General features: G+C 32.1%; 1 protein-coding gene across 2 annotated transcripts; it reads right to left on the bottom strand.

Annotated features, from left to right (window-relative positions):
* LOC125067375 (organic cation/carnitine transporter 7-like) lies at positions 1–26,272 on the bottom strand. Of its 2 annotated transcripts, none has more exons than XM_047675934.1 (11): positions 26,128–26,272; positions 20,017–20,107; positions 8,560–8,721; positions 7,111–7,273; positions 6,679–6,800; positions 4,960–5,207; positions 4,382–4,545; positions 3,949–4,069; positions 2,031–2,314; positions 1,780–1,907; positions 1–1,044 (listed from the first exon to the last, which is right to left on the bottom strand). In XM_047675934.1, exons 2-11 carry the CDS (start codon positions 20,096–20,098, stop codon positions 941–943), a joined length of 1,578 nt encoding a protein of 525 aa, XP_047531890.1. In that variant the 5' UTR covers positions 20,099–20,107; positions 26,128–26,272; the 3' UTR covers positions 1–940. The 2 variants fall into 2 exon arrangements, with proteins under 2 accessions (XP_047531890.1, XP_047531889.1); XM_047675933.1 differs by lacking the exon at positions 26,128–26,272 and adding an exon at positions 20,438–20,516.
* Positions 26,273–26,615: the final 343 nt, after the last annotated feature.

The raw sequence follows: 26,615 nt of genomic DNA on the forward strand, positions 1-26,615 counted from the left end.
TTAAAAATAATATGAATAGAAAATAATAGTGCTAATCGTTAAAGTGTTTTCCGTTCGAGAAACAAATTCAATATACGAATGAAAGATGTGAATATTGCATCTGATTGGTGATAAATAACAAAAAATATAAATGCAAAATAATTTTTAAAACTACATATTTCAAATCAGCTTACAAATATTGCCTCAATCTTTTGTAGAAGTCATTGGTGTTCTAAATTCAAAAATACGACGTTATTTAACCGATGTGTTGGCAGCCATTTTGAAAAAAGAAGCCGCATTTTTTTTTTCAAATTCAACATCGATGATCGGAACATTTGATTAAAATCGTCTTTAAATAAATGCATATTTTATAATGCTTAGTACAAATCCAACCATAGACAATCTCTATTACCACACTCTTCAACACCCATAGGACCGCAATCCGACACGGCCGGACAGGGATAAGGGGCAAAAAGTCTTTATGTAATTGGAAACCAAGACCTCAGGATATAAAGCCGCTTACATTAGCTATTAGAATAACTAGTCTTGTTTTAGACCAACAGCCATAAACAAGTACTCATAAAAGTTTTTTAAATTGTTAATATTGCAAAATTCAACTAAATATTAAACATATAAACTTGGCGGTCACTCATTCTACCACCAGTTAGTTATAATTTGTATTGTTGCGTTTCTCACAGTACTAATTAAGGTTAGCGGTGACCACTCACCATCATATGGCTCAGGCAAATGGCAGTTTATGTTTTTTGTATTCTTCGACTGTAACTTTGTCTTTACTGAACTAAATTTACATTTTTATTAGTAACGCATAAAATGTCTTCTATAATACGTACACAAGTTTCTTAAAATAAAGTAAATTATTATTGAAACACAGCCTCTGTACAGGATGTTCAAAATTTCAAAACATTGATTCGACTTCAAAATAGGAACTTCATTTTCGGCTTCATGCGGGCGCTTGAGTTTCGTTTTGAGTTGCTTCTAACTTAGGTTTGGTCTGAATTGGTCCTTTGTTTTTACCCGGCAGGGTCAAGCAGAACAACGCGCACACTGGAACAGACGGACATATACTTTACTTTTGACAAACACTTATTCAATCTATCCTGAACCTAACACAAGTTTTAATTGGAGGGGTAAATAGGAATATTAGTAATTTATTATAAGGGGGCATTTCCAATATACATTTAAGAAAGAAAAAAAATGGTGAACTATGATGTACTTAAAAGGTGTTAAAACATAACATTTTTATAACGAAAATGCTAAGTTGAATATAACTTTTCCTTTTTCCTAAATGAAAAAAAGTAGCTTTTTATGTAAATTAAAAGATACCTATTGTATAATTTTATCTTATAGTAATGAAGTAATTTAATCAAATTAAACCGGGCCTAAATAAAGGCGTTTTTTTCTAAAAGTATTATTTTAATGAATAATAATAATTAATTATTTTAGCGTTCATAAATTTGTTAAATGGTAATATATAAGACAATATCGTTTACTTTGTAAACGTTTTACTAGCGATATACCATGATGGTACTCGGATTATGGGTTGAGTCCAAACTCAATCACTGAATTTTCATGTGATTAATTTGTGTTTGTTATTCATCGTTGAGGTGAATAAAAATGTCGTGAAGTTATATAGGTTACATACATGTTATGGGTCTGAATAGTATTCTGTCACACATGTACTTGGAGCAGCGTGGTACTTCAAGTCCTCTCCTCAAAGGGAACCTTTGTTCAGCTATGGGACATTTACAGGCATTTAATTTATGATTAATATGCTCTTACCCATGATAACTCCTGCGAAGAGGTAGAAGCTGACGCCACAATTGGTCTCCAGGAACAGTCCGATGAGGTTGGTGCCCACCATGGAGCCGACGCGACCCATCATCATGGACAGACACACCGCCATCGCTCTACACACGAAATATGCTTTATTAACAGTTTATAAAAATAAAGAGAGTTCTCAATTGAAACCCAATGAGGACGAAGTTACTTTCACATGAATATATTATAAAAAGCAATTAAATATTATAAACCTGAATTTAGTAGGAAATAGTTCCACGGTAACAGCGTTCATGAGTCCAATACAAGCTCCGCACATCTGGAAGATTGCGAACAGTACGACAGCGATCTGCTGGTGGTAGACGTTGGGAGCTCCCACTCCGCACATGCCGGTGCCAGCCAAGAGTACCACTAGGATGGCTTTTTTCCCCAAAAAGTCCACCAGAAAGCCGACGATGATGTACATAGAGCAGAACACCAGCCCCACGTACACCGACATCTCGAAGGTAGCCGTATTTATAGTATCGTCGCATTCCACCTAACGAAGAATAATATACTTAGATTTTTCCATGAGACGTATTAAACCATTCCATTTTGTAAATGAGACATGGAGTACGTGGAACATTATTATGAAGTAACAAAAACGAATACAAATTCAAAGTTAACACTACAACAAGACAACCATACTATTTATTATTGTGAATGCAAAAATTTGGATGGAAGTGTGTTACTCAACCATGCAAAAGCGGCTGAACAAATTTTTATGAATTTTGGAATAGAGGTAGCTTATAGTCTGACTTAACATTTACTGCTCTCTCCTCATACGTGGACGAAGCCGCGGGCGGATGCTAATTCCTTACAACTTTACGTGGCTTAGACTTAAGTGAACAGCTACCACACGCTTAGACTCGGGTTATTTTGTAAACAGTATTTTGTAGCCGTGGGCTAGCTACCGAGACCGAGGAGAAGGTGTCGGCGATATGGGGGGGGGGGGGGCGGTGCGTACTGCTAGATTTTAAGTGAGTATTCCGGTGCAGCTTACGTCGGCTGGCCCTACAATTGTGTAAATGCAATTTTCCAGCGAGATAAAAAAGAGTCACTTAAGTCGCTGGGTTACAAACATAGACAATGAGAACACCTTGCACTTAATAAGGAGCCCGCCCCTACTTATGAAAACATCCGAACCCTCAATAGTAGATTTGTCACACTCATAATACTTTATGAAAAAATGCGGGCGAAAATTTTAATATTTGTCAAAGGCCATGATCCCAGCTGACGACGCTGTGTAAATAATACTGTTATATACAACGATTATGAAATGTTCATATCATCTTAAATACTATACACGAATGCCAATATGAATGGCCACGTATTATGTATGTCTGAAGTTTACTCTACGACTAATAGTATAAGATATTGAAGATATATTAAATTATCATTTTGTCTCCTCTTAAATTTTATATTGCAATAAATATTTTTGTGAGATGAATATTTTGCTATTTTATTATATTGTAACCGAATCTGTTCTTATTATTAACTATTATAAGAAAATAATTATTCATTTCCCTAAGGGGTCTTCTAAGATTCTTCCATCTTGGAAACTAGTCTCAAGTGGCCCCAGTGCAAATACTGTGCTGTCCAATACACAATTTCGCTCCACCTGCGATCACGAGACATTTTGATTGAGTGACAAAAATCCATCCGTCTAAACTTTCGCATTTACATATATTGTTGGTAAGATAAACTATTGCTTATGGTCACGTCGATGTCGATGTCTTGATTTCGAGATTATTAATATTTTTATGATGCTGAGAAGCTCTACCACATTAAACTCAATTAAAATAATGGCCATGACATCCCGACCGAATTGGCTAATCTCAAGGGAGACCAGCCAACCACGCTGGACATATTATAGTGTACTAGTGTAATCGAAAACGCGGGTACAATCTCAATGGGTCGGCAATTCCGACGCGACCGGACAGATTTCGGGCGCAGGGCCAACGGCTCAACGTGCTATCCGAGGCACGGGATTGTACACACTTGCAACTTCCAGACTCGGGGTGTGAGCATATTTTGACAGAAAAACCGAATAACTTTTTATCCGTCCGACCTGGGGTCTGCGGCCCCGTGTCCAGCAGTAGGTAAGTGAGTAAGTGTGGCGCGGGCACTCACGGGCGTGTCGTTGCGCGGCGCGCGCGCGGCGTCCAGCACGTCGCAGATGCGCGTCTGCGCGCCCTCGTGGTTCACCAGCGAGTTCAGGATCGTCGGGAACCACACGTAGAACCCGTTGGTGCTGGAACAGGCCGGGCCTTACTTTGCTGCGGTACCGAGACCGCAGGGTCTAAGATATTGTTTGATAACCGATATTGGGCTAATTGGCCAATTTTGGGCTTATGTGTCAATCTATTGTGACTTCGTTACATTTTTGAAATTAATCGTGTACAATATATTATGTTAATATAATAACAGCATGGCCCTAATATGGCGTGTAATAAATAAGACTCCATGACGAATATATAAAAAAGTAATATTAGTGCACCGGTTAAAAGTAGGAAGTCTACGGGCAGACCGAGTAGCGATTACATTTTTTCATGTTTAAACTTACGTTGCAAATATTCCAAATTGTACAAAGCAAGTGAGGCAAGTCCACGGCAGGAACGGCGGCTTGAACAACGGCACGGTCTGCTCCTTCATGGAAGATAGAATTGCAGATATACCTGACTTCTCTTCCTGTTTCGTGTTGCTACCCTCGGATATTAAAGTTTTTACCTGGAAACCACGATTTATATACATCGATGATTATCCTCTACTCATGTGACCCATGTGAATATTTTAATCTTAATATTATTCATGAATGTTTAATTACTAATATTGACAAACTAAAGATCTTTATGTTATGTAGAATAGTTTATACTTGGTGGTAAAAAATAGCAAACTACTATACGACTTTTAATATAAAATTGCCAATAATATTAATTACTTTAAATGAATAATAATGACAAAAACCAAATAAAAGGACATATTTTCTATGACTCAGAAACAGTCTGTCCGAAACACGCAAACTTCGCGCCAAAAATGTATTACGATACAAGGTGTTAATGCATTATGCGGTAAAAATATTTTATAAGGATTGGTTTGAATTAAAATATATTAAAGACTTCATATGCTGTAATCTTCACTCACGGGGTAGGTATCTTCAGGCATTCTCCTATTGATTGAGTACATTTTCCTCAGGACGACCAAACACTCCTCAGATTTTCCCGAAGAGCTGAGAAACTTAGGGCTCTCAGGCGCTATGAATATCAGCAACAAGGTGCCGATGACGAAAGGCAGCACGCAGGCCACGACCAGCAGCCTCCACGGCCGGTACGCAATATTCAGAAGTGGCAGCGGATAGGAAAACTCCAAGGGAAGTATTACCCAGGCTATGGCTGGAAGTAAAGTGTAAAAGGTGAAGTTTAAATATTTTTTGTTTTGGGAATGAACAAAAGCATCTGTAATATAAGCTCGAGGAAAATAATAACTACATTTTTACACGATTGCCCAAAATAGGAGTGTAATGTTTTCAGGGTTCATGTTTGAAAACCGGCGCGTATCTCAGCGGTATTTTTTTGACAGAGTTGTTTGTACAGTGATAAATTATTTATATTACAGCATCCCAAATGATACTGGTTATAAATTAATTAATTCAAGTCAGCTTAACTTTTAAAATAGAAAATTGATAATTTTTGATTCCTTCACACGTCAAAGCAAAACATTAAAACTACACTGTTTATGGTGAGAATAAATAGCTGGTGATATTGTGGTAGTAATCTACTAGTACCACAAGCATTTTGATAAGATGTATTATCAATATATTTAAAAAAAACAGCAAAACAAAAAAGCACACTTAAGCAAACTGAAATATACTTAAATAATTACAATCTGTATGTCCCTCTATAAAATTACATTCTTATAAAATTATTGTATAATAAATAATAAATGTAATTCATATCGACCTTGTTAAAAAAACTACACGTATTACGTGATGAATATATTTTCCTTAAAACCGATATCGAAATTCAAATTATTAAGAAATATTATTATTATGAAATAAAACAGTATTTCAAACAATGACCTTCTCATCGGAATTAAATATATAACATAGAATTATAGATATTTTGGCTACATTTCTTCTAATTTATAAATAAATAGACAAAGACAAAATAGTTCAGTACCTTTATTTATCATATTAATGTTTCTCCGCTTTAGGAGTGGTTGAAGCCTAAGTCGCGGGCCACAGTTAAGAGTTAAGGAGTGTTAATGTCAAGAACGTGAGCGAGGAAATTGAAAATGATAAAAACTTTCGGTAGACGATACGGAAGATGTTAAGTATTATGGCTTTCGGCATTTAGAGGAAAAATGAAAGGATTATTGGGACTTTGTACTCTTTCTATTGAGTTTCAATTTATATGACAAGATATTTACTTTGTTTTTCAGATATGGTGGTTTATATGTCAATTGCGAATTAAGAACAGCTATATCGATAACATAAACAATTCTATTGACTTTATCGTGAGCGGTGATATCTGGTCTATTATTATGGACGGTTTTGTCTGTTACGTTCTTAGTAGGTTTTATGATTTGTGTTTTCTATATAGTTTAAATTTGAATGCTAATTTTTGGTGTACGATTGCAGCCATTATTATTTTATGTAATATATCGAATGCCATCTGCCCAATTATTTGTTCTCGTCTGCTAGGATTGCTTTTTTATCAATAAGACCGCCTATTTGCACAGCTGTTAGAGTGTATACTTTTGTTGTATTATTTTTATGTATTGTGGTGTATGATAAAGTATTATAATTATTATTATGGTCAAATTTCGGTTGCGGATCGATTTCTAGTCTTGTTAATCTCTCACCTGGTATTATAACAGTCCCGATGCCGACAAACGCCGAACCAAACGTGACGATCTTGTCCCTGTGACGTATATTTGTGAATTCGCCTAGGTACGTGTACACCACAGCCGAAGAGCCCGACATACTGAAATACACAATTTGATTTGATTCCTATTCAGAATTTTTTAGAGACTAGACTAGACCAACGAGGCAGTTAATACGATTGTTGATACTTTAGCCGATGTGTCTTTCGTGTCGTGACCGATTTATTAAGCTCATGTTCTTTATCCAAAGCTTGTCTGGGAGAGATTTCTATCTTAACGATAAGACAGCCTTTAGTACGTACCATTAATTTTTTTTTTTTTATATAACTGTATATTTTTTACTCTTCTGTGTAATAAAGCATATTATATTATATACTATATAATAGACATTTAGATAAATAATGTACTTACAATATAGATGATATGAACGATAGCACAGCGAAGGAGATAACCTCAGGCGCGAAGCTGGCGAGACCACTGAAGACAGTGGAGATGATCATAGAGATGAGCATTACTAGCCGACGCCCGCGGGTGTCGGCCAGCCAGCCCCAGAAGTACGACGTGAGGATAATAGCTGGAGAAATGAACATCATAAATTATAAAACAATGAAGAATCTAAACTAATATTATAAATGTGAAAGTGTTATGAAGCAAGCTTGAACCCTAAATAAGGACATAGGCTACTTTTTATATCCATAACCTACGATCGCCTTCGAGTTCACATTAATTGATGATTCATTTTATCTCGTTCACTATGTTCTCGATAGCATCTAGTTTTTGAACCAGTAGCTTTATTTTTAAATAAAATAAAACGATAATCAAAAGTGCTTGTACATTCGTAATCTCACGCACACGTAAGACATGACACGAGCGTCACTCGTACAAATAGACGTTCGTAGTCGATAATTTTGCGTGGAGGACGCTTCTTTCTGAATGAATATATCTATACATGGATAAGATCTTTGATTTTTTATTTATTAATTTAATTTTTAAGTAGGTGTGTTCCGCGATTATAGTCGCGTTTATGTTTGTGTATGTTTTTTTGAGTTCATATTAGTTTTGAGATACTCAAAACTACTAACTACTAACTACTTTCATTATAATAATTTAGTTAAACACATTTGTAATGGACAACCTGGACAAACAGACATACAATCAGATAAAAATGAAAAAAAAAAGATTGTTTGGTAGCTCGCAGATAGCCATGTCAACTTAAATATATAGATAGACACTTCAATTATATTAGAAGTTAAAGTATTTGCAATTTGTTTATAATCACACAAATATACCAATAGCTCAAAGTAAGAGATTTATGTTCCTGTGACTGAATGAGCTAAATAAATAACTTAATGTATGCGTAATGCTCCTTCAAGTATCGGATTCTATTGACAGAGGAGAGGTCTCAAGGCGATTACTAATTTATGTTCCTACTCTATCTTGATAGCAAATATTCTACAGTCAAGTGGATTGTTTACTCTCTCATTTTGATATATGGGCACGTGCCTATATTTTATGGTATGTGTGAGTCATAGTATCATTTGACCTTAACTGCCTCCTTAATTTAGTGACTTGTTCATAGAGCTGCAAATCTCGAGGTCCTGGTGTGAATGCTAGGATCAGGACAATATAAAAATATCTAGTTTTTTTAGTCAAGAGATTTTCCGCATCACGGATTTAAGATGTTAGAACATATACACTTCGGTTTCGTACAGTACACAACCTATGCACCTCAAATAAATAGCATAAGATCAAGTTCACAAAAAGAAAATCAGTCTAAATTGAGTCATCAGTTCAGTCATCGTAATTCCATCGGAATTCCAGGAACATGAAAACATTATTATTTGTTATTGTTATAATTACCTAAGAAAGGAATAGCAGAAATCCATCCTCTCTGCTGTAGACTGAGATTCAAGTCACACTGTGCAGCCGGCATCACGTAGCTCATGGCTAAGCTTTGCATGATCACGCCCAAAAGAATCAATCCACTCAGAAGCATATGAGCGATGTTGTAAATACCAAACCCTGGAAAATAAAATGAAGATAAGATTTATGAACGACATATAAATGGCCTTTTTAACTGTTGTACGTTAATGGTATTATGCCAAGAAATTTCACGATATTACAAACAGGGACTTCTCTGTTCAGTGACAATTGTGACAATGAATCGCAAGCAAATCAAATTTGTTACGTATGTCGTCTAACCATTTTTCTATTCCAGTAACTTGCACTAGGTTCGATCACGTTGGGTCAAATTACATACATTTCGCCTCTGTAGAAAGTTTCGACTTAATCGGATGAATGATGAGCCGATAAGGCCAAATATTTAGATCACGTGAATCTAAACATTAAAATTTGAACGAGAGTTAAAGCCAGGGAAGCACCAGAGGTTTCATGTATATTGATGGTATTTATAATTAATTCTCGTGTTTAGTGGTGACGAAAAATATCGTGAGAAAATCTGCATGGTTATCTGCATCTGCCAATGCCAATGCATGGTTATCTGTATTTGCAAAGCTGCAACCTCCTTCCTCTCTTAATGCGCTTTTAGATCAGCAGTAAAACATTTACGGGTTACACTTACATAATTCGAATCAATCATCTAACAATAAATATCAAAGCGATGCCGTAGACAATTACTGTTTTTATTCCTTTATTTTTACTTGGTGGTAGGGCTTTGTGCAAGTACGTCTGGCTACCTACACTTTTTTTAATCATTTAGACAGGAAAGTACTTAGTGGTAAGGCTTGGTGCGAGCCCATCTGCGTAGGTACCAAACAAACAGCAGTACTCAGTATTGTTGTGTTCCGGTTTGAAGGGTGATTGAGCCAGTGTCACTACAGGCCATAACATCTTAGTTCCCGAGGTTGGGGGCGCATTGGCGATGTAAGAAACGGTTAATATTTCTTACAACACCATTGTCTATGGGCGGTGGTGACCACTTAACATCAGGTGGTCCATTTGCTCGTCTGCCAACATATATATCATAAAAAAAACAATTATCAAACAAACATGTTCCAAATTCCTATTTGAAACACGTTTTTAAATAATATCAGTTTTATCTCGTCCCATTTACATATGATACGTCATATCCTACGTAGATACGAATTAAAAATGAACTCTTTATAAAAAAAATTATAACGATAATGATAATCTACGATGAAAAATTCAACAATTACTATTATGGTTGATTTAAAGATAAGCGCGGTGTCACAGTGTCAATTATACTGCCAAAATTACACTTATTACGCTGCTCCAGTATAGGGGGAAATTCTAGTAAAATTGAAACTTAATAGCAATCAAAACCAAACATATTCGTCGTTCAGCCGTTTTAGCATTCTTGCCACAATTCCAAGCGGTCAAGATCATTATGGCCTTCTTCATGTAAAAAAAATATTAAATAACATACAAATTTGAACCCACGAGCATTGATCTGAAGAGAATCTTTTTAAACTCACTTGAAAATAAAATAATAGAAACAGGTTTACAGGTCCAATAGAACTATCTATCTATCATAATGAGTTTACGACTCATATCTTTGCGCTAAAATATATACGCAAAACTATAATCTATGACGCATTTAATAAAAATGTTGTATTCTATATTCAAACATGCGAAATGATTTTGTTTTTCTACATGTGTACTTAAATCGACACTAAGCATAACTTGTTATACGCTTATTAAGTTACAGAATAAGATAAAAATATAAATAAAAGAAAGATCACTTGAAGCATAAATTTTATGGCATAGATTATTTTTAGAGTATACGTTATTTCCAGGCTTCGTCTTTAGATATTTAAATGCAGTAAAAAAAATGTCTTTCTGCATGCAAACTATTAATGACACCATATTTAAACTCTAGCTCTAAGATCGAACCTATTAAAAGAGGGCACTCCACTCACGGGACTATTTCCTGTATGGTGATTCAGAATATTTGTCTATAGCTGAATTTAATTCTTCTAATTAAATCTGAAATTTACCATTTCATTTATTTTATTAGATTTTAATTATGATGTATTTAAACTTATAATGTTATAAATTCTATCTTTTAAATGATTTTAACACGCTGAAAATATAGGGATTGGGTGTTTAAATACTACAAAAACCCTCAGATCAACTAAAAGAAGTTTTACTACAAAAAACTTTCGGATATTTGACCTACGTTTCTTTCAACTTTATTTCAATAAACTAAAGAGAGCAAATTTAATATATAGTTGCCAGAGAGTTAGTAAAATTGCAAGATTACATTCCATTTATACATAGACAAGTTGAGTTTTTATACAGAATGTCATTTTATTTCTATTGGAAACCAGACGAACCAACAGTCGACTCAATGATAAGTGGTCAACCATTTGATTTAAGATGGTATGTGCCTTGTTCCATTACTTTACCACTAATCAGCAATTGATCGTGAGTGGGTAATACCTGTCAGACGAGTCTGTACTGTTAAGAATTTGTCTAATTATCAAGTAGTAAGTATTAAAATTGTCCATGTCTAATCTAAATAAATATTTGTTATTACGCCATAAGGAGAACACTGTAATAATATTTTGTATATAGTGTAATTAGCTGTTTGCAATACATGTACAAAGCTCACTGCTTATATATACGATGGTACCTAAATCAATGTGATCACCATAAAAGTGACTTTCTCTTTAAAATCTTAACAACTTCTATAAAAGTTTTTGTGAAAATGGCATTTCTGCAGAACACTGTCCATTTATGTTTTATGAAACTTCTATCTTAATTTTTAATCTTTGATAATAAAATCAAGAAATTCGGTTTGCCACCTCTATGTATTTTAGTTTGAAAATTAGAAGCAAATAACAAACATATTATTATTCTAGCATATCTTAATTCTTGTTATAATAAACATGTTTTCTGAATTATTAGTTGTTGAAAGTGTAATAAAAAGATTAGTATCGTATGATATGAGTTTAAGTTTGCTGGCAAAATGTTTGTCACCAACATTTAAAGTATTGGGCCTTGGGGAAAACCCTTGAAGCTAAAATAAATATCGCGAAGTCCAATTAAGATCGCAACGTTATTAATTAAATATTTTTCCTTTAATTTTCCGCCTGGTACTTGATTAGTTTATCCTTTGTCGTAGGACTAGTTGGTACCATCCACTCATCAAATATTCTCCCGCCAAATAGCAATACTTACTATTATTTTGATCTGGCTTGAAGAGTTAGCCAGTGTAACTACAGGCCAAGGGACATAACATCTTAGTTCCTTGGTTGGTCACCTATGGTTAATATATCTTACATTTTGGCTCACTCATATGATAACCTTTGAATTAGTTCATCAATATAATACATCATATTTGTCTTCAATTATACAGAAGGGAAGCAATGAGTCTGAAATCTTTCAAGTAAATACATTTTCTTTGACGCACCGGGTAGCGTGATATAATTTACGTATATTACGCATATGTATAATAATAATAACAAAACAACATGACGTCAGAATAGAAACACGAAGACCTATTTATGTAATAAATAGGTCAGAATAACTTAAATATATTAAACGTAATTTATATAAAACGTATATGTTTTACGTGGTCTTATTTAACATGCCTCCTGCTTATGATGAATACGTAATCAAATGCATCTCGGTAACTAAATACCTACATGGTAACTGCTGGTTTTTGGTTAACGAGATGCACTATTTGCTTGCTGCAAACAGCTGGAAGGATGGCGTGTAACTGTCCGAGGAGTGACCATGACACAAGGAACTTAGTATAGTTCCCAAGGTTGGTGGCGCATTGTTTTAAGGAATATTTCTTAAAGCTCCAATGTCGATGGTCCACGGGGTCACCCCTTAATATTAGGTGGTATGTGGCCGTATGCCTACCGTGTGTGACCGTGCTTGTTAAGGAACGGGCTATTTTTCGCAAATGATAATTTTGTAATCGGAATTCGGTTAAGGAACACGAGTTCTACAAATAAGCCACCTTAACTCCTATAAACATATGAATGATATACTACTGACTAATATGCTTAATTATAGTACAAGACGTAATATACATATAGAGGAGAAATAACTAATGGAATACCTTACTGGGGATCGATCAATAAACACGTCGTGGAAATATGTAATGTTCTGTAATTGTTGTATTTAATTGTGCAAATGCATTTTATAAATACAACATAAATTGTATTTAATAAAAAATAATATAGTATACAGAATTAATCGACTAAAAAAAAAGAATTAGATGCAAAATTATTAAAAATACTTCATTGAAGTTATAATTTTCATATATATATTTTTTACATATGGCAAGTTTGTTGCAAGTGAATTTCCCGCCATTGAAATTGATTGACTATCATTTGTTATATGTATATTTACCAAATGTATTTAAATAATAAATACTTTTTATAAGAAAAATAAATAATATTCATTATTTACAATTATTATATAAAATACGCTTAAAATCAAATTGATACGTCAACTTGCGTAGATCAAATATAGTGTCAAATAATTAAACAGAATAACGAAACACATAATATGATCTATTTAATAATCCAATTCAAACAGAATCGTAACTTGTAATTATGCATTAATCGCAGTATCTACCAGCGCCAAAGACATTGGCATTATAAGAAATACTAACTATTCCTTCCACCATAACTTTTTTTTTTTTTAATAAATAAATATTGGACAACGTCACATACATTACTCTGTATGTGATGTTGTCCAATGTAAGTAGCTAAAGCACTTGTGTTATGGAAATCAGAAGTAACGACGGTACCACAAACACCCAGACCCAAGACAACATAGAAAACTAATGAACTTTTTCTACATCGACTTGGCCGGGAATCGAACCCGGGACCTCAGAGTGGCGTACCCATGAAAACCGGTGTACACACTACTCGACCACGGAGATCGTCTAAACTCGTCTTAGTCGTCTTAACTTTACTCGTTTTTCATTTGTAGTAGGTAACAGAGGTATTGCATAATTGTTTTCACGTGCGAAGTCAAGAGTCGAGCGTGTAAACTCTAGGGGGGCGAGATAAACAATCCAGATTGCGTAAATTATTATTAAAGCATAATTAGTGATTACGGTATCTGGGGTCGCTCTAATGATCTATTTAAATGTCGTTGATTAAATATAATTTACACATAATTCAACGCTTGCATTTAAATTTGTTTTTGTTCAACGATTTCGTAATAAGAAATATAAATTAAATTCGTCAGAGGAATGGTAAACACGCTGAAGCACCCCAACGATCCTTTTGATAAATTAGGTTTGAATTTTTCAGCATTTCTTTCTAGTGGAAGATGAAGAAAAACATCGTCAGGAAACCTACATATTTCGGATGAAAATCTGTCACTTTATTCTTATGGAATAAGCTCTAAACCTTCAACTTAATGAGAGAAAAAGAAAATAATAATAAAACATAAATTTAATCAAGTCAAAGAATACGAACTCAACACTTTTTTATCATCTATATATTTTTATATAACGTAATAAATATAAACGAATTAATTATATTCAACATTGTTTATTTTTAATAATAATTGTTATGTTATATGTGAACAGGCAAAGACAAAACATATATGTTTGTCATTATGTCATATTGATTATTATATATTTCTTGTATATTTTTAATTTTAACGTCTAAAAATAAAATAAAACCTATGTCATTAATATATAAAAATGGCTTAAAGATGGATCCATAAACCTTTCGAAAGGTTAAACTTTTATTCTTTGTCTCCATAATATTATTCCAATGTTTATGTTAACAGTTAAGAATAAATATTTACTGTATAGGTTGTGCTTTTGCCTATGAATATGATAAGTCTTTTTTATTTTCGTTAGCAGCGATCATTTCCAGGCAAACATGATCCTTGAATGATTTTTTTATTCGCTCGAAAAATGCGTCACACGTTTCGCCCACATGAAATGGGAGGGTATGTGGGACTTACAGGTGCCCAGGGCACCTAGAGCGCCGTAGTACACCTAAATACCCACATAAAAAGCAGCGGTACCCTCTTCACGGGGTCACGGGATGGCTTTAGCAAGTTAACGAACCGCTGAGAAACCGATAAGAAGACTTTTGAACCTCATTTAATTTTGCACATTCCGATCATTTTATTATATATGTTTTTATCTATGTTATATGTATATACTATGTTATGCTGATTTAGAGTGCAATAAATGATAATGATAAATAAACGACGGGGTCATCGGTAAAAGTTCATGTGGTTTAGTTACTGGGCTACCTGGTGATTCTAAGCTGAAGATTAGGAGGTTCACACTCGGACCACAGATTTGTGCTTAACTTTTGTTATGTAAATTTCGCGCTCTGCGGTGACGGAATTTTCTTTCGTAAATAATCCTGATTAAATTCTGCCAAGCCGCATTGTTGCAGCCTCGTGAATTATACTTCGAACTTACTGTTTACTCAAAGAATAAACGTAATAAAGATCCAAATGAAAAAAAAATATAACTATGTATATTTTATATAAATATGTGAGCCCAACCACAATTTAAACACAAATAATTCGTGTGTTTGTTTTTTAGATCGATTTGGACTTTAATTTTAAATTAGAAAAATTGCTGATGACTGTGTTTTTAAGCCCGTCGAGGTAGGTACAATCCATTTCTCATATATTCTACCGTCAGACTTCAATACTTAGTATAGTTCTGTTTCGGGTTGAAGGGTGACTGGGGTAGTGAAACTACAGGTACAAGGGACTTAACATCTTAGCTTATAAGGTTGGTCGCGCAATTAAATGTATTCTTACAGTGCGTATGTCTATTAGTGACCAGTGGCCTATATGCCTGTCCGCCGACCTATGTTATAAAAAAGTAGAATAAATATATTTCTTACTACTAGTTGCTCCGCGCAGTTAAGCGTTCCACCTCAATAGTTCGTAGCTTTTTATATAGTCTATAGCGTTTATAATGAATGGGCTATTAAACACAAAAATATTTTTTCAAATAGTAACAAAAACTGAGTTTATAATAAATCGAATATTGATGAATGTGTGAACGACGTTTGAACACACAAACAGTCAATTATTTTATCATATATAAAATCAAATTTAACATATAACTACATATTGCTTTTGAATCGTTATTTTAAATGTAAGGTAAGATATGTTACCAGTGCTAATGTACTAATACCCGTTTGCAGGTAACATGTGTTTATAAAATTGTACATTAAAAGGATGAACACTTAACTATATTAATTTTATAGAAATTGTTTGATTTGACATTGTATCCGACTTAGAACGCGACCTACATATTTGAAACCACTTTAAATCAATGTAATTAATGAACGCTACTGATATGTACTTTAACAATATATACTAATAAATGATGCAACGTTTTTTGTAATGTCTAACTGTTAAAATTACACTAAACCATTTTATATAAGAGTTCTACCAGTTGATGGAACGCGTTTCAGAAAAAGTTTTAGTAAAATTTTTTACTATACAAGCTGCTCTTCGTAGATTCAAACGCTTTTAATTTAGACTATTAACGTGACGAGTGCGAATGTTCTTGAATATATGTATACATAACATAATATACGAGAAAAATATAAGCACATATCAATATCAATACTGTCGGTATTGATATCCAATCACCACGATTATCACGAATATGATTTGACAATATTTTTTTAAAAAAATTAATTCCTTTGTCAATTAAATTCTTGAATATGAACGACGACGACGGTTGCTCAGTGATTAGAACGTGTGAACCTGGATCCACTATCGCAGTGAAGAAAAATAACACAAGAAAATCTGCATTTAAGCTTACACACATATTTTCGTTTTTATTAACAGATAAGGCCTTGTTCAGGTGTGGGATATTTAAGATTATTAGTGTTGCCATACAAAAATATAATCTGAAGTGGTGCTATAAATACAAGAGCTATGGGATAAGAAGATAAGATAATTAATTATTACTGTAAAACTATGATAACAAAGAAAAAGTGTGAGCAAATCAGTCTTGTAAACAAGCTGATTAAGCCATAAATAATAATAAAGGAAAATAAAAAATTTCCTTTACAATTATTTATGGTCTAATTATAAAAAAAAGTGATATCATTAGTAGGTATTTTGGATAATCCGACTATTAATCATATTAATCCTAAATATCTATGAATATTATCACTTTTTAAAATAGACCATAAATAACAATAAATGAAATTGAATATTGCTTTATTATATTTAAGTGATGGCTAGTTTCCATGTCCTTTTGTACTAGGCTATTTGACTGGTTTTAAAAATCCATTTTTAATTATTTAGTAGAGGTTAAGAAACCTAGTAAAAGTTGATTTTTTTTTCTAATACATATATGCTGAAAAATATCAAATAAAAAAATCCATATTTAAATAGCGCGCCAAAACGCTACTTTAACAATATGGCGCTGCAATGGGGTCGGTGACGTCACTTGCCTGTATTGTAATCTGTGGCACGTATAATCCACATACAGTAGGCAAACGAGGTTAACAAGCAAGTGGCGTCACCATAAACCCGACCAATCATGAGCGTGTTGTGTCACGTAACAAGCGCTTAAAAAAATGCATTTTTATTTATGGATTTTTGAATAAATTAATTATTATTTTCAACTTTCGTTAACAAATAACCATTTATAAGCTCATAATATACTATTTACAATATTTGATACTTTATTTTTCGCATTGTCAAATAGCCTATTGTATTTAAACTTGAGTTATTTTACAGAATGGAAACAGAGTATTTTAAAGACGCAAATAATATAAAAACAATGCTTAAGTCGTAAAAAAAAGTATTTCATGTTGATGTAAAACCTCTATTGGCGCTGCTCGGGGGTATGTCCGACACATTTGCGTATCAAACGGAATGACGCTTTCTTACACCGTCATGCCTTATCACGCTAATATCAGTATTGTTTGCTCATTATCAGTATTAAAAAAAAATTATCTACCTAATCGGTTTAGAAATTTCGTATTATTAGATTATAGTTTCCAGGTATATGTTATATGTGATTCGAAATATAGCTTTTTATGTCAACGTGGTGCGACGAATTGTCGGCTGGTGGTAATCGCTGATAAAATTTTAATCCTATACAAGATAATTTTGTATGTAAAATCTTAAAGATAAGTGGCGACAGCTATTATATGTTAGATACATAGTAACCTGTTCTATGTTTAAATAAATTAAGCGTAAGAAAAAAATATCGGATATTGTTTACGACTTTAATAAAAAATTTGAAAATTCAACCACAAAAAGTAGATACAGATCTTGATCTATATTATTTATTCCTGCAATTAATTAAAGTATAACTAATAAATTGAGTTTAGACAACTTTGGACAATTAGTTTATAACTTTCATAAAAAAAAAAATAGCAAATCAACAAGTCACAAGTCTTATAGTAAAAGTTCAAAATAATATTATTGAAAATCATACCTATGTTAGTAATGGGAAAATTTTAAAGAATGTGTGATACTTAGAATGGGAAAATTGTCGTAGATAATGCGAGATCAGGCAGTGCAAACTTTATTTTAACATTGTAAACAACAATGATGTAATATGTTCATAAGTTTAAGTTATAAGATATTAAGAAGCCTGATCTGTGGGTTATTTATGTAAAGTTGATTAATTCAATAACTGACGTAATTATACTTTATCTTGCAACATTTAATAATTGCTTTCAACCACGTGTAGTTCTTGGTCTAATAAAGTATAGTATAATTCCAATATTTAAATTGGATAGTTCTTTAGCTCCCAGCTTAAGATGTATTTAATAATCTCAGTAATATTAACCCGCAACAATTTTTTAGTTTAAATAATTACTGATTCTAATTTACTTTACCAGACACAATTTGCTTTGTGAAATACGTTTTTCGGACTCATTAGCAAGCAGTAAGTCATTGACTTAACCAAAACCTTTGATTGGGTACCATAGTATGAAACTTATATTAGATTAGCAGGTATAGTAGTATAATATCAGAAAATGTGAGATTAACCTTTTGTATACTTAAAAAAATATATTTGGGAACCCCAATAGATTTATTGTCACTGAGAAGTAAATATGGTTCCTCAAGGATAAATTCTTGGATCTTTTTTATTTCTTATACATAAGATTTGATGTTGTAAATTTAGCACACCACGTATATGTGATCTGCAATCAATGGATAAGCATTCGAGTATCTAAAAAATCTAGTGGAATCACTATAATTTCTTAGCTTGTTGATACTAAATTTGCAATGGACGCCTTCATAAACGAACTGGCGAGTAGACTCAGTTCGTTCCTGATGACATCATAGGGTCAATATTAACCCTGAACACGCCAATGCGAAGTATATATTTTGGTAATATTTGTTCAGCAGTAGTTAGCTGACGAGTAGGTGGAACAACGAACCAATACCAAATACGTCATGTTTAATTTTTATTGTTATAATATATGAAATCATACATCGGACGTATCCATGTACGAGTACAATTAATGCCGAACACACACATAGAGAGTGCACTGGTATTAGTGCACAGGTACGTTAACCCAGGTGCACTTTTTATTTCCTCACTATGATAATCCGATGGGTGATAAATGTTGAATGACTGGTTTTTACTCTGTCAATAAGTAAGTACCTTTACATCTAGAGTAATTAAAAATGCAGTATGTGTGTTGACTAAAAATGGCTAAATTAAGACATAGACATTATACATTATTTTTAAACTCACGTATTGCTAAGTAAATACTACTTGGATACGATTATTAAGTTACGCTTTTAATTTTAGTGGTAGTTATTTGATTACGTGCAACGATAGTCAAAAATTGGAAAAAAAATGAAAACGATTTTTAAAATTAAGACCTATTTTTTTTTTACTCTATAGATGGTATGGTGGATGGTATGTGGTCATCACCGCCCGCAGACATTAGCTCAAGTAGCAAATGCGCCACCAACCTTTGGGGCTAAGCTGTTGGGCGGTACCTACGCCGACAGACGGGCTTGCTCAAAGCCCTACCACCTACTTTCATTTTATTTTCATATCTGATTTTTTTTTATATTTGCCAATTCACAATTACACATTGTCAAGGTCGCAAGTGTAATCGAGCCAAGTGTTCTTAGCACTTTAAAAATTAAGAATAAATCACAAAAAAAGTGTATCGTAAATAAATTAAATATGCATAGTATTTAGTAAATCAAAGCGTCATTTATTGTTATCATATTTTACATAAACACTTTTTATGTGAAGTGGTCACTCAATATAGTAGTAAACGTAATGGAGTATGATTAATACGTTTGAACGGCAACAGTGCTACTAGTGTTAATAAATTGAATTAATACTTAATAAAGTTAAACAGAAAAACTTACCAGTAAGTAACATAGCCTCGTCCAGTGTTGCTATGGAAGGTTCATTTTTGGCGCCTTTTTCCATTTTCCCGCTCACTGCCATATTAACTGTCTTTAAACAGAAAAGATTTATTTTAATTTATATTTATCTGTATTTTATAAACTTCATTTGACCAATTATAGAGGACATTAACTGTTATCGGATTATTTGTTTAAAAATGTTACTTGTCAATTTTTTTATTAATATTTTGTGTAACGTTAAATCCTTTATTTTCTCGATTAACATAAAACTGCCATTTTTTAATTAAAAAGTACTCTAAGGTATAATTAAAAACATCTTCATTTATATAATTTAAAAAAATAATAAAATTTATTACACATAAACTAAAATACAAGTAAGTATAAAAAGAGTGTCAAGCTATTTAGAAAACCCCAAACTCACATATAGTTTCATTATAATTTTTTTAATTCACCAATTATTAAAAAATCCGTCTTAAGACGTGGATACACGAGCGTCGCTAATAAGTATCTGTAACGAAATGCAATCATCGAACAAACTAACCGGGAAAATTGTAATTAAACGGTATCGTTCTGATGTTAGAAAATAATCTTCACTACGACCAACATTTGCACGTTCTCTTTGTTTGTCTGAATAATTTAAATCTGAAAGTTTTTTTAATATATCACCAAATAAAGTTGAAGAAGAACTTAAAACGCAGAAATTAAAAATAAATTTTTAGGACCTTAATTTACGTTCTTGGTCAATTCCGTTCGAAGGATGAGAAAAGGTAAATAAAAAGTATATTCTTTTTGTCACAGTGATGTGAATTTAAAAATTTAATGATATGATGATATATGTACATAAAAACTTTTTATTTTTAGTTTATAAAGAGATGCTCAAACTTTAAATTTTTATTAATAAAATAATGTGAGTCTGTTTTAATTATAAATTAAGTAAAATATGACAATAAAGTATTTTTTTTAATCAGTTTAATATCTGACTTAAATATGTGTATGTTTTATTAAAAATCTTTTATTATTTTTTATAATCTGTAAAATAATAAAAGTAGCTCATAAGTAAATTAGTTTTATTTATTAATAATATTACACACGAAAACATTTTGTACGAGTATCGCACTTTTATGGCATTAGAATAAAACTACGAATATTATTCTTAAATGAAAACGTTACATAATTATTATTAAAAATTGTTAAGTCAGTATTTACATAGCTGTAAAACCATACGACAAAAATAATTTGTTTAATAAATCTTTTATATAGACTCAAAATTAATTTATGTAAATATATAACCATTACATACCTATGTCTCGAAGAACAGGTCCAACTAACACTTAATCTTAAACATTTCCTTGTTTTAGGAAACGCTTTTTATTCCATACTCCGAACAGACATTATTTAATAAATATTATTCAAAGTCGAGATCTCTAAAGATAGAACAATCGTAACCGATGTTACCGGGTTTTAACCGGAGAATCCCATATAAATCTGTCAATCCGCATTTACACTCTGAAATAATCTCGATAACCTCGGGTAAATTTTTCTAATATACACGTTCCCGATTCAACGTCTACTATAAAAAGGTTAATAATAGATAATTAGCCTTTTTTTATATTCGGCTTGTGATGCAAATTGTTCGAAAATTGAACAATCAACGGTAGACGATTATCAATAACCAATAGAAGTTTTTATTTATGCGTCATTTTGATACAATATTAACATTTCATTATTTAATTAGACTTACTGAAGAATTATGTATCGGCTGCTTTATGCTATTGAATAAGTAATTCAAGGTTAGTTTTTAAGTCGAATTTGATACGATTTCGTAGGTGAAAATATTATGAAAACAATATTGTTATACGATATGACCGCGTGTCGAATATTAAGTATATTTATATAAAGGCAAAGATAACAGTTCAGTTACTTATATTATAAATGCGAAAGTAATTCTGTCTGTCTGTCTTTCTGTTGCTCTTTCACGGCCAAACCACTTAAGCGAATTTGATGAAATTTGGACAACTGAAGTTAGCGACTCTTAAAACGCAACCGATACCACGCAACCGATACCGCGGGTGACGACTAGTTTATTATAAGCTTTTATTTTTGTTAGATAATGTTTGTTTGTTATTTTGGTTTGAAATAAAAATCTAGAACATCTTCCTCTTTTTCTTAGGAGTCGTTTGCTTATTCGTTCAGTTTCCATAACAATGAATTTTTTTAGTAAGCTTGTTCTAAAGGCTCCAAATTAAGAGTTCCTTTTAAACGGTCAACGGCATAGACACGAAAATTGGTTTCAAAAATATTTTTGTTTCTTTTAGTTTGTTAATGTTAAACACAAAAATATATGTTGTTGTTTTTTTATTTACATTAATTTTATTAATTGTTGCCTACATTTATTTCATTAGGAATCAAACACCAAAACCACAAACTTCCTTGAGCGTTCTTTTTTTTTAGAAAATTAATAGTTCAAGAAATTCCCAGTTCTCTTGTCAATTACGCGTATAGCTTAAATTAAGTTAGGAACGGGATGACAATACCCAGAAGGATAACCTATTCACGCTTTAATTATCTTTTTTTTTAATGAGCCTTCGACTGGTAAATTGCCAATTAGATCATTTAAATAAAAAAAGGTTTTAGTATTTTCAGCTTAGAACTTCAAATATTTGCCTCGTACTTGTGAAGTAAAAAAAAAAATTAAAAAAAAACATTATGCCTACTACAGCGGTAGTTTATTTTTCTTCAAATAGGATTTATAAAGATAAATCAAACCTTAATGAGGAACTTAATGACAACAAACGCTTTTTCGTATAAATGTCAAATTTAGAACGATTACTCGTTTTAAAAATCGAATCTGATTCTTAAGTATTAAGCTGATTTGTATTTTATTTAATACAATATCAACAAATACGCTCAATTAAATTAACCTCTTAACTTTTTATAAATTGATAAGATCGCGGAAATTTGTTAGTCGTAAATACGTAGCGGTCTAAACGAGTAATAAATATGTATAAAAATTAATTAGTAGGTGTCTACTTAATATAACGAGTTTATTTTTGAGTACTAGCAGACTTGTTATTAATCTAACACAAAACCCGACCGAAGACTCAAAATGACATAATTGTAGATACGCTTCTTTAATATCGGTTTCCTTTGCAAAAGAAGGGTGAATTCTTAAATAGCAAAAACGACGAAGATATCGCTATTTTTTACTCAAATATACTGATATCAGTAGTATTCAATGTTTATCAGTGTTTAAGGCTATTCTTATTGTGACATGAAAATTATTGACTACTAACAAGTAATTCTAGTACTTATATTATCGAAATGCTACATTATCGTAAAAACTAAATTTTATAAACTGTATAAACTAAATTGAATTAATTGATTTTGATTTAATTTAGTGTGCAGTATGTATTCAACTTTCTTTTGTCATCTTATTTCTTTTTCAAATAGATATAACTATGCGATGTATACGCGTAAAAATTAGTCTGCAAATTTCAAATTATTTGGAAGTTCAGAAGTGGATAAAAATTGAACTAGATACTATAACGTTCATAGATAAATTTATTCATACAAGTATATATATATATAATGTAAGCGTAGTAAATAAATATCAAAGATACAGTATATATTTGTAAGAAACTGTTTTTTCCTCATTTTGCAGTTGAGTTGCGTCAAAACAATTTTTTATTAATATTAGAATTTATTCAGTATAACTGTAATTAGAATTACCATTATCTGTGCGAGTATCGTACCGTGAAGTCGCTGTATGTAATCAGACCGATATAATAATTCCAATCGAAGAAAGAATAACGTTAAATAAAATCTTTAATTTAAGTACATATTCCATGCAAATTAAAACATAAATTCCTTTATTCAATATAGAAGTATTACACTTACTTATTGATAGTCAAATTAAACACTTCTTTATACTACAACACTACCACCGGTTCGGAAAAGAAAATACCCTAAACCGAGAAGGACCGGCGATAGAACCTGAACCGAATTTGATAAAATTTGGTAGGAAGCAAACTTGAACTCCAAGGAATGACATAGGCTACTTTTTTTGCCTAACAAATGACAACCAACCCTCTAAAACGCGAGCGCAACCGCGGGCGGCAACTAGTATTGAATATGAGTAGAAATAGCCAGGAGGCGATTGATTCATTCCCAAGGTGTGCTATCAATCATAAACTCACTTATTGTATAATAGCCTTGAGCACACAAATGTTCCTTAACAATTTTTTTTTTATTTTGGCAACAGAGGTATTTTGAACGCTTTCTGGGATCCTGTTGTAAAACCGTACACATTGCCCCACAAAAGAGTTACTGGTTATATGAAGAGCTCTTGTTACGTTGTGTTACACACGACAAATGGATAGTTCTTGATTACATAAATTCACTTTAATTTTGCTTCTAAAGTTCTGATAACGATACTTCGCTACATTCATAGCGCCATTTTTTTACATTTCCATAATTATTATCATAGATTATTCAAGATACCACGTCAATCAAAGTCCAAATTAGTTGCCTGTACTCGTTTTACGAATAAGTGTCATTTGGTTCATAGATTACTGTTATTTTATACTCAAACCAGCGTTCCATTGGTGTTATAAGCACAATTTGATAATATATAGACCTTAACCTTTAAAAAACCTTTTAAAAAAATAGGGGCCTCTATTTTGATATCAAGAGTGTATTGTATCGAAATTAGGTTTTATGTTTGAATTAGTTAACATTAATTTCAAAATAGTTATCATGGTTAAAAGACATGGAAAACCTTGACTTATACGCAGCCCTCTAAACTATAAGACATTTGTATGAATAAAGGACAAGGAAAACTGCAATGTTAATTTTACAATTTAAGTTAAGAACGCATTATATTTATACAATGACTTAAATTAGCTGAATTATATTTTTTCGGGGCCAATTGTACAGCGAACATTAATTCTTATTAAATACACACACACATTGTTATTACGTACACAGATGACAAAAATATGAACAAATTTATCATTTTCAATAGTCTATTGATTAAGTATAATAAGATTCCAGATTGAAACCTGGGCAAGAAACGCTGAGTTTTTTTTTAGCTGAAAACGTCGTGAGGATGTTGAAATTGAAAAAAATTTAAGCAGTTTTGGTGGAAATATCAAAACATTCTCCACTAGAGGAGACGAGTTCCTGGCCCAGCTGTGGCACAATTCCAAGCTGTTAAGAACAAACTACTGAAAATCTCACCTTAACAATGGCTAATACAATATAATACATATGAAATTATATCCAAAAACCTAAACCGAACACGACCGTCAGAATTAAAGATCCTTATCTTTTTTTTTTTTTGTTTTCGCTTTTTTGTGCCAAGAGGGCACAGATTATTTCGATTAAAGATCTCGAGGAGGAGGTCGAGGAGAATGGTATTTTCATTGGTCATCAAAATCATTGTTACGTTTTATATTTCATGATTCACAGAACATTTTTAATATAAAGTTGTTATATTTGTATAAATGTCCGCTTTTTGTTTATTTTTTTTTTTGAATCATTAATAAGCAAATAAAAAATTCTTAAATTTTTTAATCACTTCACGGAATTATTTAGTTTTTACTTAGTTGTGTGAAGAAACCATAAACAAGGCACTAATTTAAAGAGGCAGTTGTGAATAGCGGTTTTGATAAGTTAAAAATTATAAATGGCACGTTTAATAACTAGTTTAGCAGTTAAAACTATGCAGTAAACTAAACAAAAATGAGTAATAAAAAATAATGAAATGGATCAGTATATATATAATTGAGCATGAAAATAATTAAATGGGCGGTAGAAAATATTGTAAAAAAAGATGTTTTTTTCATTGAGGATCGACTAATTTCCATGTAGTCTTTATTTCATTTTATCACAGGAAAATATTTGAGCGACATAATATTATGTTTGTCGGACACAAGAAATATATTTCTAACTCAACTTACCCGATAAAAAAAAAAGCAAAAGATACAGCGTGTTTTGGAGAAGTAGCGGCGCTTTTCAGTTTCATTCGCTTTAAAATTATTTTATCTCATTTTTGTAATTTAATATAACAATGAATATACACTAAATATAATAAAACAAACATAAAATTACCTTACAAATATTCCATACAATCGAACTTAACGACGATATTAAGTATCACTTATTAGATTTTTTTTTAATTTTCAACAAGATCTCCTTTTAAAATATATATATGTCCGGTATATATCAAACAATAAAAAATCTCTCCGTAGCGCAATCGGAGGATATACTGAGTCAACTGAATCATGTAAGACGGCTAGTCTTATTATATTATGTAAAGTTTACTGCATGTAATTAAATAATATTTAGTGTTGTCTTATGTTAGTGATAAGAAACCGCGGGAGTTGTGAGTCCATCATAGATTGACAGGTCGTCGCGATAAGCTTTCTCAGTAATCTTTAATCTACAAACTTATAGTAAGACACAATTTAAATGTAGCATCGGCAAATTCAATTAAACCGATTAATATCGATTTACACAACCAATAGAAATAACTCCTTATCGCGCCATTCGACGCTATAAATTCAAGCTCTCTAGAACCCAACGCGCAATCCTGACTT

Source organism: Vanessa atalanta, chromosome 11 (genome assembly GCF_905147765.1).
Source record: "Vanessa atalanta chromosome 11, ilVanAtal1.2, whole genome shotgun sequence".
NCBI classification, from domain to species: domain Eukaryota; kingdom Metazoa; phylum Arthropoda; class Insecta; order Lepidoptera; family Nymphalidae; genus Vanessa; species Vanessa atalanta.